Raw genomic sequence first — 17,500 nt, forward strand, 5'->3', positions numbered from 1 at the left:
CACACACACACACACACACACACACACACACACACACACACAACAAGTCAGTCAGTCTTGATAAAGTCGTCTTCCTCCTCTTAAATATCCTCCCCGGCCCCTGACACGCCCCACCCTGCCCTGCCCTGCCCCTACCCTGCCCCTACCCTGCCCCTACCCACACCCTTCCCTACCCTCACCCTTACCCACACCCCCCGCCGCTGTCCTGCCCCGCTGTCTGTCTTTGTTATGCTAATGGCGCCCACCTGTCCACCTCCTTACACCTGTACCGCAGACCCCCGCCCCCAGAGCCCCCCCCGACCCGTGATGATATACCTGTCCTCCCACACACACACACACACACACACACACACACACACACACACACACACACACACACAAAAACACGCTTACCCATCCTTTGCTTACCCACATAATCACTTACTCACGTACCCACACCTCCATCCCCTTTCTGTTACCCATGTACCCACCTACCCGTCTCCCTCCCTCTACCCATTTACCCATTTACCCACTTACCCAACCCTCATACCCCTTCCTCTTACCTCAATATCCACACCCCATCCCTCATACCCACTTACATACCTCAAGAGACCCTTCCTGTTACCCATCTACCCACTTACCCATCATCTCTTACCCACCACCCTCGCGTACTCACCATGGAGTGTCCCAGGTATTCAGCGGCGTTGTCGGATATGTAGAGCAGCTTACCGCCCTGTGTGAGCATCATGATGAATCCACTCAGCGCCTGGAGAGAAAGAGAGAGAGTGAGTGAGTGAGTGAGTGAGTCTGAGGGAGGGAGGGAAGAAGAGACAGAGAGAGAGAGAGAGAGGAATGAGAGGGAGTGTAGCTAAGTAAGGTTGTGTTCTTGTTGTTTTTTTACGGCAAAGGAGACAGCTCAAGGGCACACAGAAAAGGAAACAATATAAAAAAAAGCCCGCTACTCGCTGCTCCTGTAAAGCATGCGAAGAGGTGGCCGAGAGAGCGGTCAATTAAGAGTTGTGTGAAAGATATATAGACAGAATAGGAGGGAAAGGAATAAAGAGGAAGGAAGAGGAAGAGGAGAGAGTTAGGATGGAAGAGGAGTAGGGGGTGGAAGCGGAAAGTATAGGAAGAAGAGGAGGAAAAGAACAGGAAAAGAAGAGGAAAAGAACAGGAAGAAGAGGAAAAGAACAGGAAAAGAAGAGGAAAAGAACAGGAAGAAGACGGAAAGAAAGAAGAAGAGGAAAAGAACAGGAAGAAGAGGGAAAGAAAGAAGAAGAGGAAAAGAACAGGAAAAGAAGAGGGAAAGAAAGAAGAGGAAAAGAACAGGAAAAGAAGAGGAAAAGAACAGGAAGAAGACGGAAAGAAAGAAGAAGAGGAAAAGAACAGGAAAAGAAGAGGAAAAGAACAGGAAAAGAAGAGGAAAAGAAAGAGGAAAGGGAGAGTTAGGACAGAAGAGGAGGAAAAGGAGTAAAATAAAGTGAGTGACTGAAAGGGAGATGAGGAAGTAGAAAAATAAAAAGAAGAAGAGGAAGAGGAGGAGGAAAAGAAGGAAAAGAAATTGTCGAGTGGGAGAGAGTGGAGGGGGAGGAAGAGAGAAAAAGAGAGAGTTACCAAAGGAATGATAAACGTGGGAACCGGGAGAGAGAGAGAGAGAGAGAGAGAGAGAGAGAGAGAGAGAGAGAGAGAGAGAGAGAGATGAAGAATGAACGACATGAGAAACACACACACACACACACTCACACACACACACACACACACACACACACACACACACACACACACACACACACACACACACATCTTGATAATCGCTTCTAATATGTAAATTATAGACTGAGATAATTAGGAGGAGGAGGAAGAGGAGGAGGAGGAGGAGGAGGAGGAAGGAAGGGATTAGAAAGATGAGAAGGTTGAAGAAGAATATAGGAGGAGGAGGAAGAGGAGGAGGAGGAGGAGGAGGAGGTAAAAGAATAAACTCCATTCCTATTATTATTATTATTATTATTATTATTATTATTATTATTATTATTATTATTATCATTATTATTATTATTTTTATTATTATTATTTCTTCTCTTTGCAGGTAAACGTACGGCCTCGTTTTGACACCTGGGGAAACTTAGGTAAGAAAAATTAATTAAGAAAACACACCTATAGATAGATAGATAGATAGATAGATAGATAGATAGATAGATAGATAGATAGATAGATAGATAGAAGGAAGGAAGGAAAGAAAGAAAGAAAACAATAAAAAGAAAAAAATAGATTAAGAAGATGAGAGAGAGAGAGAGAGAGAGAGAGAGACCTTGACATATGCCTAACTTATAAACTCCTCTGTCTGTGTCTGTCTGTCTGTCTCTCTCATATTCTCTCTCTCTCTCTCTCTCTCTCATCTTCTTAATCTTTCCTTCTATCTATCTATCTATCTATCTACAGGTGTTTTTAATTATTTTTTCTTACCTCTCTCTCTCGCTCAGGTCACGGAGGTCAAATAAGGTCACGTGATTGGGCAGGGTCGTTCTTGAATGCGATTGGTTCCCAGGATTCAATGCCTTAGAAGAGGATTGGGTCGCTTCCTGGATGCTTGGAGGTTGTTGTTTTTGTTGTTGTTGTTGTTGTTAGTGTTGTTATTGTTAGTGTTGTTGTTGTTGTTGTTGTTATATTTGTTTTTCTTTCTTCTTTATCTTCTTCGTCTTATTTTCGTGTTCATTCTTTGTTGCTGTGTTTGTTTGTTTGTTTGTTTGTTTGTTTGTTTTATCGGTTTTTTTTTTTGTCTTTCTTATTTTTTGTTAATTTACTTTTTTCTTCATTTTTCTTCTATTTCTTATTTTTTTCTTCGCCTGCTTTGTCTTCATTTTTTCTTGATATTTTCTGTTGTGTATATTTTCTCAATCTTATTTTCTTGTTTTCTTCTTTTTCTTGTTCGTAATCTTCTTCTTCTTCTTCTTCTTCTTCTTCGTTACATCCATTTTCTTTTCAATTCGTATTTTTGTCATTTATTTTCATTTTGCTTCTTATTTCTTCTCTCTCTCTCTCTCTCTCTCTCTCTCTATCTATCTATCTATCTATCTATCACACACACACACACACACACACACACACACACACACACACAAGGCCTCACCCACTCACCCACACACCCACACACCCACAGCTTCCACCCCCTTCACCTCCCATCACCCTCCTATTCCATCCCCCCACACACACCCCTTCCCCTCCACACCCCTTACCCCTACATTCTCACCCCCCCACAGTATCGGGTCGCGCCCCTCCACATTCCCATCACATTCAGCACATGCCTCACGCCCTCCCTGAAACACCTTCCGGAATGCCAGGTGCCCAGGCTTGCACATTTGCCCGCCCTTTGTGTGTGTGTGTGTGTGTGTGTGTGTGTGTGTGTGTGTGTGTGTGTGTGAGAAAGAGAGGACAGGACAGAGATAAGGAAAACAAAGGGAAAGAAAATGAGAACGATCAAGAAAAGGAAGAAAAAGAAGAAGGAGAAGAAGATATGGAGAAGGAAGAGAAAAAATATAAAAAAGTAGAATTTCAGGAAGATTGAAAAGAAATAAAGAAAGAAAGAAAAAGAAAGAGAGAAGGAAAGAAAGAAAGGTGTGGGTGGGTGAGAAAGAAGTAATGGAAGGGAGAGAAAGGAAAGAGGGAAGGAAGGATGGAAGGAAGGATGGAAGGAAGGAAGGAAGGAAGGATGGAAGGAAGGAAGGAAGGAAGGATGGAAGGAAGGAAGGAAGGAAGGATGGAAGGAAGGATGGAAGGAAGGAAGGATGGAAGGAAGGAAGGAAGGAAGGAAGAGATAGATGGAATGAATAAGGATGAAAGAAAATAAAAAAAGAAGTAAAAATTAAAGAGAAAGAAAGAAAGAAAGAAAGAAGGAAATCCAGAGACCAAGAAAAATGAAAAGAAGAGGAAAAAACTTTGAAAATGAGAGAGAGAGAGAGAGAGAGAGAGAGAGAGAGAGAGAGAGAGAGAGAGAGAGAGAGAGAGAGAGAGAGAGAGAGAGAGACAATGGTGTAAGGCTAAATTCAGTAATGGTTGTGGTTTCTCTGCCTTCAACTATTTAACCTCGTGAGAGACAGACAGACTGACACACAGACAGACAGACACACACACACACACAGACAGACAGACAGACACACAGACAGACACACAGACACAGACAGACACACACACAGACAGACGAACAGACACACAGGCACGGAAAGACATAGACACACACACACACACACACACACACACACACACACACACACAGAGACAGACACACAGACAGACGAACAGACACACAGACACGGAAAGACATAGACACAGACACACACACACACACACACACACACACACACACACACACACACACACACACACACACACACACACACACTAAGAGAGAAAATATATGGATAAGAGAAAGAATAAACGAGTGAATTAATTAAAGAAAGAAAGACAAACATAAAAACAAGAACAAAAACAAGCAAATCAACAAAGAAAACCAAACTTAGAAATAACAAAGCAAAAAAAAAATAAACAGATAAAGAAAGAAAATAGGAAAGAAATAAAGAGAAAGAAATAAAACAGAATACATGAAAAAATAATAAAGCAGGCGGAAAATTTAACAGGCAAAGAAAAAAATATAAAAGACTAAGAAAAAACAGAAAAACATTAACTTTTGCTTACCTTCAAAAACTCCAAATTCGGCGGTTCCGTCCGAGGTTGTTCTTCATGTCTCATCTTGATGGCTGCAAGAGTAGTAGTAGTAGTAGTAGTAGTAGTAGTAGTAGTAGTAGTAGGAACAGAAATAAAAGAAAACATAAATTAATAGTTACGGAAATTTCAACGAAGCCTTAAATGGTGATCCAAACTCATTAATAAAATATCACTGGGAATTTCAACGGAGGCTTAGATAGTAATCCATATAAGAAATAATAACAATAATGATAATAATGATAATAATGATAATGGTTGTATTAATGTGATGATAGGCGTAAGGAAAAGAGGAGGAGGAGAGAAAGAGGAGGAGGAGAAAGAGAAGGAGGAGGAGGAGAAGGGAAGCAAAATGAATTACGTAGAAATGTTAAATATAAGAAGAAGAAGAGGAGGAGGAGGAGGAGGAGGAGGAGGAGGAAGAAAAGAAGAAGAAGAAAGAAAACGGAAATTATCAACCAAGATATAATATTATGAAAAGGAGGAGGAGCAGGAGCAGGAGGAGGAGGAGGAGGAGGAAGAGGAGGAGGAGGCTGTCGAGGAATGAGGAGAGGAAGACATGACTCTTAAATCCTTCCCCCTCCCTCCTCCTCCTCCTCCTCCTCCTCCTCGAAGAACATCTTAGCTCTGTTACATTGTTCTTGAAGTCGCGTTGAAGAAAGAGGAGGAGGAGGAGGAGGAGAGGAGTAGGAGGAGGAGGAGGAGAGGAGGAGGAGGAGGAGGAGGAGTTGTACAAGTTTCCTCCATGTTATGACTGCGATGTGGAGTGTTGTGGAGGAGGAGGAGGAAGAAGAAGAAGAAGAAGAAGAAGAAGAAGAAGAAGAAGAAGAAGAAGAAGAAGAAGAAGAGGAGGATTGGTCATCTCACTCCTGAAGTAAATTAATCCTAAGCACACGAAGAGGAGGAGGAGGAGGAGGAGGAGGAAGAAGAAGAAGAAGAAGAAGAAGAAGAAGAAGAAGAGGAGGAGGAGGAGGAGGAGGGTTTAATCTCCACTATCATCATCATCATCATCTTCATCCTCTCTTTATCTAATCTCCTCCTCCTCCTCCTCCTCCTCCTCCTCCTCCTCCTCCTGTCTAACTATTGCTGGTTTTTCTCACTACCTTTCAAAAGAACCTCCTTACCTCCTCCTCCTCCTCCTCCTCCTCTTCCCCCGCGGGCTCCTCCTGACCATGCCGCTGACCTCTGACCCCGCGCCAGCAAGCCCCAAGAATGTTAATGACCTGGGCACCTTGTCACACGGAGGGAGGAGGAGGAGGAGGAGGAGGAGGAGGAGGAGGAGGAGGAGGTTGGGAGGTGGGAAAAAGATGGGGAATGAGAGTTTGGGGGGAAGAGGAGAAAGAGGAGGAGGAGGAGGAGGTGGAATGGAATGGAAGGGAAGGGAAAGAATGGGAAGAGGATATTGAGGAGGAGAGGAAATGGAAGGGGAAGGAAGGGAAGGGAAAAGGAAGGGAGAGAGAAGGGAAGGGAAGGGAAAGGAAGGGAAGAGAAGGGAAAGAAAGGGAGAGAGAGGAAAGAGAAGGAATGGGAAGGGAAAAGAAAGAAAGGGAGAGAGAGGAAAGAGAAGGAATGGCAGGGAAAGGAAGGGAAGAGAAAGAGAGGGAAGGGAAAGGAAGGGAAGGGAAGGGAAGGGAAGGGAAGGGAAAGAAAGTAAAGGAAGGGAAAGAAGTAGATGGAAAAGAGAATGGGAAAGAGAAGAAAGGAAAGACAGGGGGAGAGAGAGAGAGAGAGAGAGAGAGAGAGAGAGAGAGAGAGAGAGAGAGAGAGAGAGAGAGAGAGAGAGAGAGAGAGGAAGGGAGGGAGAGAGGGAAGGAAAAAAAGAGATATTTGCAGAGATGATATTAATGAGTGGTAATTAGAGAGAGAGAGAGAGAGAGAGAGAGAGAGAGAGAGAGAGAGAGAGAGAGAGAGAGAGACAGACAGGAGTTACAGTGGAAGTGCTTGGCAAAGAGTGTGTGTGTGTGTGTGTGTGTGTGTGTGTTTGTGTTTGTTTATCGTGAGCTTTGTGTGTATCAGTCTCTCTCTCTCTCTCTCTCAGGTGTAACCACTCGACAATTAGCATAAAATTACCTGTGTATTATTTTGCTCAGGGGGGAGAGAGAGAGAGAGAGAGAGAGAGAGAGAGAGAGAGAGAGAGAGAGAGAGAGAGAGAGAGATAAAGAGCGAGAGAAAATTTCCCCCCGCCAACCACTTTGAGCCCTATTCCCAGAACGTTCCAACCTCAAGACGGATTCCAAGTATATTTGAACTTCATTTTAAGCTGAGAGGACCTTATTAAGCCTGTTTGAGGTGGCTGAGTGGTAAGCCTTCATGCGGGGCGTTCAGGAGGGCCAGGTTCGAGTCCCGCCCGCCGCTACAAACAAGCTGGCGATTTCTCAGTCCCCGTCGAGCGGTCGTACACTCCCCTAATGCTGTTCCTGTCAACCCGGACTCTATATTCTCTCTCTAAATAGGATCAAAGATGAGCTCTGAGGGACAGTATGAGCCAGGCAAGATGGCGACATTATAAACAAGAGAGCCTTCCAGAGTCATAGGTGGAACGGAAAAAAATCCAAGTCTATTCCAAGTCCATTCCAAGCTCTTATCAGTCCCAGGCCAAGCAAGATGGCGACATTATAAACAAGAGAGCCTTCCAGAGTCATAAGTGGAACGGAAAAAAATCCAAGCCTATTCCAAGCTAGGAAGTCGATTCCAAGTCCATTCCAAGCTCTTATCAATTCCAGGCCAGGCAGGATGGCGACATTATAAACAAGAGAGCCTTCCAGAGTCATAAGTGGAACGGAAAAAAATCCAAGCCTATTCCAAGCTAAGAAGTCGATTCCAAGTCTATTCCAAGCTAAGAAGTCGATTCCAAGTCCATTCCAAGCTCTTATCAATTCCAGGCCAGGCAGGATGGCGACATTATAAACAAGAGAGCCTGCTAGAGTCATAAGTGGAACGGAAAAGAAATCCAAGCTTATTCCAAATTAAGAAGTCGATTCCAAGTCCATTCCAAGCTTCTATCAATCCCATTCCAAGCTTAGAAGGCCAGTTTAATTCTACTCCAATTTATACCGAGCCCATTCCTATCCCAGAAGCCTATTCCAAGCTAAGAAGTCGATTCCAAGTCCATTCCAAGCTCTTATCAGCCCCATTCCAAGCTTAGAAGGCCAGTTTAATTCTACTCCAATTTATACCGAGCCCATTCCTATCCCAGAAGCCTATCCCTGAAGCCAAGCCTATTCCAAGCTAAGGAGTCGATTCCAAGCCCATTCCAAGCTCTTATCAGCCCCATTCCAAGCTTAGAAGGCCAGTTTAATTCTACTCCAATTTATGCCGAGCCCATTCCTATCCCAGAAGCCATTCCCGGAACCCAAGCCTATCCCAAAGTCGATTCCAAGTCTATTCCAAGCTCCTATCAACCCCATTCCAAGCTTAGAAGGACAGTCTAATCCTACACCAAGCCATTCCAAGCCCATTCCAAGCCCCGAAGCCTATCCTGTCCATCCATATCAAGATCAGACCCTCTAATTGAACTTTTTTCCCGATTTATCCCAAAACCATTCTCCCCGCCGCCCGGTCCCACCTTGCTGGAAGTAGTTGCTCTTTCTGATGTAGACGCAGACGATTCCAAGACCTTCGCAAACATTGAGGTCCAGTTTGCATCCATATCAAGATCATTCGTGACCTCTAATTGAACTTTTCCCGATTTATCCCAAAACCATTTCCAATTTAACCCCTTATTCCAAGAACGTTCCAAGCCTAGAAGTCCGGTTTGCACTATTCCCAGCCTATCCCTTCCCCCGCCGCCCGGTCCCACCTTGCTGGAAGTAGTTGCTCTTCCTGACGTAGACGCAGACGAGGGCCATGAGCTGCAGCTGTGAGAGCCGCTGGCGCGTGGACGGCGGCAGCGGCAGCAGGTCCCGCAGCTGGCAGATCTCCGCGTTGAGGAGGTCGCGTCTCATCTTGGAGGCGCCCTTCGTGGACTTGGTGCCGTCGAAGCTACTGCCGAGGGAGGAGAGAGGGCGTGAGAGAGGGACGCTGTGCAACACTTGCCCGCGCCACTGACAGGATGCGGCCGACCACCTCGCCTTATCAAGAGAGCCTGCCGCCGTTGTCCGCCAAACGAGAAAAAATGGAAGAGAGAGAAAAAAGAACACTGAGGGAATCGGTGGCTGAGTGGTTATCGTGCGGGCGAGGCGTTCAGCGGTGTTTTTTCAGTCCCCGCCGAGTGGCCGCAGACTCCCCCCATGCTGTCCTGGTGGCCGCCTGATCACACTGGGCTATTTTTCCTCTAACCTCCGTTTAATCGGCGGCACCGCCCACCTCCTGCACTTTTTCTGCCGACTGTCGGAGCAAATTTGCAGCCCGCAGCTTTCGGGAAGGAACCGATTTGCTGGAGGAAAATTCGAAGTCAACCGACATTGTGTGTAAATTGTTGAGAAAACGAAATAGTTTGCCATAGTGATTTGTTTCTTGCATAACAGAGGTCGGCCACTGTTGCTGGAGCTGGAGGTGAAGGTAAACAAACGTGTGTGCTGCAGGCGTGTCGGCGGCAAGAATTGGGAGGTTGGCGGCGGGATGTCGGAGGGAAATTAGCCCAGTGTGACACCCCCGTAAAGAGGATCAAAGATGAGCTCCGGGGGGCAGGGTGAGCCAGGCAGGATGGCGCCACTATAAACACCTGCCCGCGCCATAACGGGTTGGGGCCGACCATTAGGACCACCAAGAAAGCCTACCGGTGCTATAGGCGGAACGTAAAGATAATTCGTTCAAGTAAATAATAAATTTTGGGAGGAATGGAGAAAAAAAAAAAAGAAAGAGGAGGAAGAGGAGGAGGCAAATAGGAGACAGCTGAAGATTAGAGGACAAGGAGAGAGAGAGAGAGAGAGAGAGAGAGAGAGAGAGAGAGAGAGAGAGAGAGAGAGGAAAGTGACCAGTCATTATCGAGTCAGTGTGTAAGAATGTGAGTCATGTACACACACACACACACACACACACACACACACACACACACACGCACACACACACACACACACAAAAGCATTAGTTAGACACAATACAACCCTTGAGAGATTAGTTCCGCCTTGTGATCCAGTTTAGAGAGAGAGAGAGAGAGAGAGAGAGAGAGAGAGAGAGAGAGAGAGAGAGAGAGAGAGAGAGAGAGAATAAAGATACGAAATTGAATAAAACAATAGAGAGAGAGAGAGAGAGAGAGAGAGAGAGAGAGAGAGAGAGAGAGAGAGAGAGAGGAGGAGGAAGAGGACAAGGAGGAGAGAGGAGAGAGGAGGAGAGAGAGAGAGAGAGAAGTTAAAGAGGAGGAAAAGAAGAAGAAGAAGAGAGAGAGAGAGAGAGAGAGAGAGAGAGAGAGAGAGAGGAGGAGGAGGAGGAGGAGGACGAGAGGAGGAGGAGGAGGAAGCAATGAAGGAGGAGGAGAGAGGTGTAGATTGCAAGAGGAGGAAGAAGAAGAAGAAGAAGAAGGAGGAGGAAGAGGACAAGGAGGAGGAGGAGGAGGAAGAGGAGGAGGAGGAGGAGGAATGCAATGAAGGAGGTATAGAGAGTGTATGTAGATTGGGTTTAAGAGGAGGAGGAAGAAGAAGAAGAAGAAGAAGAAGAAGAAGAGGAGGAGGAGGAGGAGGAGGAGGGTACTAAAAAAGGAAGGATTGAGAAAGGAAAACAAAAGAAAAATGTCAAAGAAAATAATGAAAATGGAGAAAACAAAGAAAGGAAGGAAAAATGGATTGGGAAGAATGTGTTATTGGAGAAAAGAGGAGGAGGAGGAGGAGGAAGAAGAAGAAGAAGAAGAAGAAGAAGAGACTGGGACATGGGAGAGAAAGAGAGTAAAGGAGAGATAAGAAAAACAGAATAAAGAGAGGAAAAAGAAGAAGAAGAAGATAAAACGATGCTTTTGAAACCAAGAAGAAAAAGAAGAAAATGGAAGGAGGAAAAGAAGACAAAGAAGAAGACAATTATAGAGAGAAAAAGAAAAAGAAAATAGGAACAGAGAAGGAGGAAAATAACAATGACAACAAGAACAGGAAAAAAAAGAAAATTGAGAAAATAACAAAAAAAATAACAAGAGAAGAGAAAAGGAAGAAAAGATCACCAGAAGAAGATTAAGACCAGGAGGAAGAAGAAGAAGAAGAAGAAGAAGAAGAAGACAAAGAAAACAGACCAGTAGAAGAGGAAGAAGAAGAGAAAGAAAAGACCAGAAGAAGAAGAGGAAGAAGAAGAACAAGAAGAAGAAGAAGAAGAAGAAGAGGAAGAAGAAGAAGAAGAAGAAGAAGAAGAAGAAGAAGAAGAAGAAGAAGAAGAAGAGAAAGAAAAGATCAGTAGAAGAGGAAGAAGAAGAAGAAGAAGAGAAAGAAAAAAACAAGAAGAGGAAGAAGAAGAAGAAGAAGAGAAAGAAAACAGACCAGTAGAAGAGGAAGAAGAAGAGAAAGAAAAGACCAGAAGAAGAAGAAGAAGAAGAAGAAGAAGAAGAAGAAGAAGAAGAAGAAAAACTACCAAAAGGAGGGGAAGAAAGCTGCCATGGGAACGATGAAGAGGAGGAGAAATAAGAACAGGAAGAAGACGAAGAAGAGGAGGAGGACGAAGAAGAAGACAAAACGAAGACCAGGAGAAGGAGGAAGAGGAGGAGGAGGAAGAGGAAGAGGAGGAGGAGGAGGAGGCGTAGGAGTGTTTTCCCTGACGCCTGGAGAGGGCCGCGGGGTCTGAGTGGGCAGCTCTTCGCGGGTCCGGCCACTGGGGGCCCCGAGTGGCCTTTGAGGGGCACGAGAGGACCTTTGTTTGGCAGGCCTTTTTATACCCCCCCCCCCTCTCTCTCTCTCTCTCTCTCTCTCTCTCTCTCTCTCTCTCTCGCTCTCGCTCTCTCGTTCTTTCTTTCAAAATTAGAATCTCAACATTTTTTTTTTCGATAATTTTTCTTTCTCTAATCTCTCTTAATTTTTATCTTTCTTATTTTCTTAATCTGTTGTTTTTTTTCCTTTTTCTTCGTCTTCTCTCTCTTGTTGTCTCTCTTTCTATCTGCCTATCTATCTATCTATCTGTGTATGTGTTCGTTATCTCTCTCTCTCTCTCTCTCTCTCTCTCTCTCCAATTCAAGCTCAAAACCACCAATTAAAACTAAGCAAACCATCACAATCTGCATTCCTATTGGCGGAAGCTTCGAACCCTTAACCAATGGGACGGAAGGAAGTGGAAGGGGGTCAGAGGAAGGGGAAGAAGAGGAGGAGGAGGAGGAGGATGAGGAAGAGGAGGAGGAGGAGGAAAGCTAGCGAAGAATAACCTTGTAAGGAAGCTGTTTAGTGAGTCTTCCTATAATTATGTGTTTCTCTCTCTCTCTCTCTCGCTCTTTATTTCCTTTAGAAAGAGGAAGAAAAAATATCAATTGGAAAAGTAAGAAAAAATAAGGTTGAGAGAGAGAGAGAGAGAGAGAGAGAGAGAGAGAGAGAGAGAGAGAGAGAGAGAGAGTAAAATTAGGGAAAAGACGAGAAAAGAATAAAAAAAACAGTAAAATTAGAGAAAAATAAGGTTGAGAGAGAGAGAGAGAGAGAGAGAGAGAGAGAGAGAGGGGTCATTAAGTGATGGGTAGGCACAGAAGGGAGGGGAAGGGGGGCGGGGGGGGGGGGTTGGGTGACCTTACACTGCCAGGGGGTCAAACCGCGAGGTCAGAGGTCAAGAGTCACACTTCCCACCACCGCTGCTACTGTTTGACACACCCCCTCCCCCCCTCCCCCCACCTCCCCCTACCCCCCTTTTTCCTCCTCATTTTCCTCCCCTCTGTCGTCTTATATCTTTCCTCTTCTCTCCCTTCTTCCTTTTCCTCAATATTTTTTTCCCCTTTTGTCCTTTTTCCTCCTCTTCTTCCTCTCTTTCCTCTCTCCCTCCTCTCCTTTTTTCTCTTTTGAACTTTTTCCTCCTCTTCTTCCTCTCTTTCCTCTCTCCCTCCTTTCCTTTTTTCTCTTTTGAACTTTTTCCTCCCTCTCTCCTTTCCTTTTTTTCTCTTTCGACATTTTCCTCCTCTTCTTTCTCTCTCTTTCCTCCTTCCTTTCTTTCCTTTTTCTCTCCTCTTCTCCTCTTCCTCCTCTCCTTCCTCTATTCTTTTCCTCCACTTCTCTTCCTTCTCTCATCCTTCTCTCCGTTCGCGCACACTTTAACCCCATTTCTCTTCTACCCCTATCCCCCTTTTTCCCTCCTTCCTCCGTCCTCTTCCCTCTCCTCTTCCTCCAATAGCAAGAGATAGACAGAGAGGAAGAGAGAGGAGGTGAGGAGGAAGAAGAGGAGGAGGAGAAGGAAAGAGAAGGAAAGGGAAGGGAAGGGATAGAATTGAGAAAGGGCAAGGAAGAGAAATGGAAGGAAGGGAAGGAAAGGGTACGAGAGAGGTACTTGACGGGAAGGGAATGAAGGGGCAGGGAAGGGCGGGAAGGGACGATGAGGGGAAGGGAAGGAGCGGAGGTAGGCAAGGGCACGGAAGTAGGGAAGGGAAGGGAAGGGAGGAGAATGAAAGGACGAGGAAGGGGCAATCAGAGCGGGAAGGGGCAGAGAAGGAGCAGGGAATGGAAGGGATTGAAGGGGCCGGATGATCAGAGGTAGGCAGGGCAGGATATGTAGCTAGGGCGGCAGGGCGTGGAGGGGCCGGCGGGAGGAGTAGACGAGAAGGGAATGAACTGATCGGAAGGGAATGAAAGGAAGGGGAAAAGAATGAAGACTCGGAAGGAAGGGGAAGAAAAAGGAAATGAAGGGAAGGAATAGAAAAGGAGAAAGACAGAAAATATATAAAAAAATAAAAAGATAAATTAAAAACGAAGGAAATAGAACAGAATAACGAGAAGGAAAGGAAGGGAAGGGACTGAAGGGGCAAGAAAGAGCATGGAAGGGGCGGAAAAGCTGCAATGAAGGGGCAGGATAGGTAGGAATGAAGGGGCGGGAAGGGGCTGGACTAGGAGGGCGGAAGGGAATGAAACAGCGAAGATGGGAAGGGAAGGGAGTGAAGGAAAGGGCAAGGAAGGGGCAGGGAAGGGAATGAAGGGATTGGAAAGAATAGGGAAGGGAAGGGAATGAAAGGAAGGGAAAGGAAAAACGAGAAGGGAAGGGAAAGGAATGAAAGAAAGGCAATGAAGGGAAGGGAAGGGAATGAAGGGGCAAGAAAGCGCAGAGAAGGGGCAGTAAGAGGGTGAAGGCAAAGGAGGGGAATGAAGGGAAAGGAAAGAATAGGGAAGGGAAGGCAATGGAAGGGAAGGGAAGGGAATGAAGGGGCAAGAAAGCGCAGAGAAGGGGCGGTAAATGAGTAATGAAGGGGCAGGATAGGTAGGAATGAAGGGGCAGTGAAGGGAATGAAGGGAAACGAAAGAATAAGGAAGGGAAGGGAAGGGAAGGGAATGAAGGGGCAAGAAAGCGCAGAGAAGGGGTGGTAAAGGAGTAATGAAGGGGCAGGATAGGTAGGAATGAAGGGAAAGGAAAGAATAGGGAAGAGAAGGCAATGGAAGGAAGGGAAGGGAATGAAGGGGCAAGAAAGCGCAGAGAAGGGGCGGTAAATGAGTAATGAAGGGGCAGGATAGGTAGGAATGAAGGGGCGGTGAAGGGCGGGAAGGGCCGTCGAGGGGGCAGCGAGAGTGGACGCCGCCTGCATTGCTTCGATAATTACTGGTCGTGGGAGAGATGGCCGGCGTGGTCGTGACGCTGAAACTACCCCCCTCTACCCCCACCCCCCCCTCTCTCTCTCTCTCGCTCTCGCTCTCTCACCTTTGACCAAACACTTCTTCATTTTAGACTGACCACTGTTCCTCCTTCTCCTCCTTCTTCTTCTTCCTCCTCTTCCTCCTCCTCCTCCTCCTCCTCTTCCATTATCATCATCCTCTCAACCACAACCTCCTCCTCCGCTACTACTACTACTACTACTACTACTACTACTATTACTACTACTACTACTGTCATTTAATAGGTTCAGTAAAAACACAAAATTATATAAGAAAAACGAAGAAAAGAATTATAAAAAGAAAACCAAACTTAAGAAAATAATTTAATTAGATGTTACGTCCATATCATTATCATTATTATTATTATTATTATTATTATTATTATTATTATTATTATTATTATTATTATTATTATTATTATTATTATGGGATTACTATCATTGGCCTCGTTGAAATTACCATTGTTATTGATCATTGAGGTTGGATCACTATTTTTGGCTTCGTTGAAATTTCCTTGACTATTAATTTATTTTCTTTCATTCCTATTGCTTCTACTACTACTACTACTACTACATCTACTACTACATCTACTACTACTAATAATAATAATAACACTTGTAATCAGGCCACAGGTACGCCGCACACCTGTATAGACTAACCTGCACATTTTGATGATTTCGTGCATCTGGGCGGCGTCAGGGTAGTGGTGATCGTGGTGGCTGGCCGGGCGGTCCGTGGTCACTGGCGGGGGTCCGGAACTCAGGCCGGATAAGTGAGGGAATCCGGATAACTGGGGCTTGGTATTATTTTCCTTCTTTTTCTGTATAATATTCCTCTCTTTTTCTCTCTCTCTCTCTGTCTTTTTTTTTCTTCTTTGTGTTATTTTCTATCGGTTTTCAGAGGCCGAATTCGGATAAGTGAGTGAATCCGGATAACTGGGGCTTGGTATTATTTTCCTTCTTTTTCTGTATAATTCCTCTTTTTCTCTCTCTTTATTTTCTGTCTTTTTCTTCTTTGTGTTATTTTCTATCGGTTTTCAGAGGCCGAATTCGGATAAGTGAGTGAATCCGGATAACTGGGGCTTGGTATTATTTTTCTTCTTTTTCTGTATAATTCCTCTTTTTCTCTCTCTCTGTCTTTATTTCCTGTCTTTTTCTTCTTTGTGTTATTTTCTATCGGTTTTCAGAGGCCGAATTCGGATAAGTGAGTGAATCCGGATAACTGGGGCTTGGTATTATTTTTCTTCTTTTTCTGTATAATTCCTCTCTTTCTCTCTCTCTGTCTTTATTTCCCGTCTTTTTTTTTCTTTGTGTTATTTTCTGGTGCGTTCGGATAGCTGGGTCTTCGTGTCCTTATGTGTTCCTTTCTATCAAGCTATATTTTATTTTTATTTATTTTTCGTTTTATCTTCTCGCGATTTTGTTTTCTTTGTTTATTGATCTCGATTAGTTTCCCGTTTTCCTTTTTATCTTCTCTTATCCAATGTTTTTTTTATTTTCTTGATTCTGTGTTTTTTTATGATTTTCTATTATTTTTATTGTTTTACCTGTCTCCCCTTTTCTTTGTCTTCCTATGATTTCCTTCCTTTTATCGTTAATTTCCTTTTTCTTCTCTCTTCTGTGCTTTGAATTATTATGATTTATTTTCTGCTATCCTGATCCTTTGTGTCTGTCTCTGCTTCTCTCTTTTATCTCTCTCTCTCTCTCCCTTCACTGGTCTGATCTGCGAATATAAGAATGAGAATAAGTTTAAGAAAACTAGACCACGAAAATTGAATTAGGAAACTATACAGCAAGGCAAAGGTCCAATTACACAAGTTACAATATCTATAGAAGTTCCGAGTATAAGAAAATTGGACTACGAAAGTTGAATTAGGAAACTATACAGCAAGGCAAAGGTCCAATTACACAAGTTACAATATCTACAGAAATCCGGGTAGATATTATAACTACCCGAGGCTGCAGGCGTAGAAAAATATAATGAATTTTCAGGCAAAGGAAAAGAAAGGAACAAAAGAAAGTAATGATCTGGGTAGGCGGTGGCTGAGTGGTAGCGTGCTGGGCCCACATTCACCGCGTGATGGACGACGCGGGTTCGAGTCCCCACGCTACCACCTGGGATTTTTCAGTCACCGCCGAGTGGCTTAAAACTACCCACATGCTGTCCTGAAGACCACCCATCAACCCGGACTCTAGAGGAAACCGTCCAAGTGAATCAAGAAGGAGTTCCGGGGGGCAGCATGAGCCAAGAGAAGATGGCGCCACTATAAACACTTGCCTGCGCTGACTACCATCCAGGCCCCCCAAGAGAGCCTACAGGCGCACACGTAAAAAAAAAAATGAAGGATGGAAAGGGAGGAATGGGCAGAGAAGGGAATGAAGGGGCCAGGAGGGGTCGATCAAGACGAGTGGGAAATGGCCTAGTGATGTATTCCTGCAAGTGTATTCTTAGTGACTATATAAAGATTTACTTAAGAGCTGAATGTGGACTACAAATTGGAAATGTTGGTATATTAACGAAATTAGCATTCTTAAATAACTTCCGATGCATGTATGATTTTTGGTTTTATGTACATTTGTGGTCAATAAATATCTATCTATCTATCTATCTATTTCCTGGAGTGACTGTAGGGGGCGTAGTCTGTCCAGGAAATACACTTGCAAGTATACATCGCCAGGGTCTTCGTGTTAATTAATTGTTTTTTTTCTACGCCTGCAGCCTGGGGCACACCTCTACACCCGACATTGACCTCTGTTTTGGCTACTCTGTATTTTTATATTTTATAGGAGCGGCGAGTAGCGGGCTTGTGTGTGTACTCTTTTTGTTGCCCTTGAGACGTGTCCTCTAATTAAAAAAAAAAAAAAAAACACTCAGATCATGTATTATGTATTTATGTATGAATGTATTATCTATGTATTATGTATCATGATTATGTATTCCGACCGTGTACCTCCAGTCTTAATCATTTTAATCCTAGAGACCACGGAAAACATAGCGCGATATAATAATAATAATAATAATAATAATAATAATAATAATAATAATAATAATAATAAAAGGGGTATTGCGGAGTTTAATTCTGAGGCAGTCATGTGGCGAGTGAGTGCCAATACTAACAGAGTGGTGGA

General features: G+C 44.3%; 1 protein-coding gene across 1 annotated transcript in view; it reads right to left on the bottom strand.

Annotated features, from left to right (window-relative positions):
- LOC126984392 (protein single-minded-like) overlaps positions 1-15,216 on the bottom strand; it is a 22,642-nt gene extending 7,426 nt beyond the window's left edge. The window contains exons 1-4 of the mRNA XM_050838026.1: positions 15,032-15,216; positions 8,495-8,679; positions 4,669-4,730; positions 656-745 (exon numbers count right to left, since the gene is read on the bottom strand). Coding sequence (XP_050693983.1) covers positions 656-745; positions 4,669-4,730; positions 8,495-8,679; positions 15,032-15,057 — 363 coding nt within the window. The 5' untranslated portion in view covers positions 15,058-15,216. The remainder of the gene's footprint in view (positions 1-655; positions 746-4,668; positions 4,731-8,494; positions 8,680-15,031) is intronic.
- Between the last annotated feature and the right edge of the window lie 2,284 nt (positions 15,217-17,500).

Source organism: Eriocheir sinensis, chromosome 57 (assembly GCF_024679095.1).
Source record: "Eriocheir sinensis breed Jianghai 21 chromosome 57, ASM2467909v1, whole genome shotgun sequence".
In the NCBI taxonomy this organism is placed as follows: Eukaryota; Metazoa; Arthropoda; class Malacostraca; order Decapoda; family Varunidae; genus Eriocheir; species Eriocheir sinensis.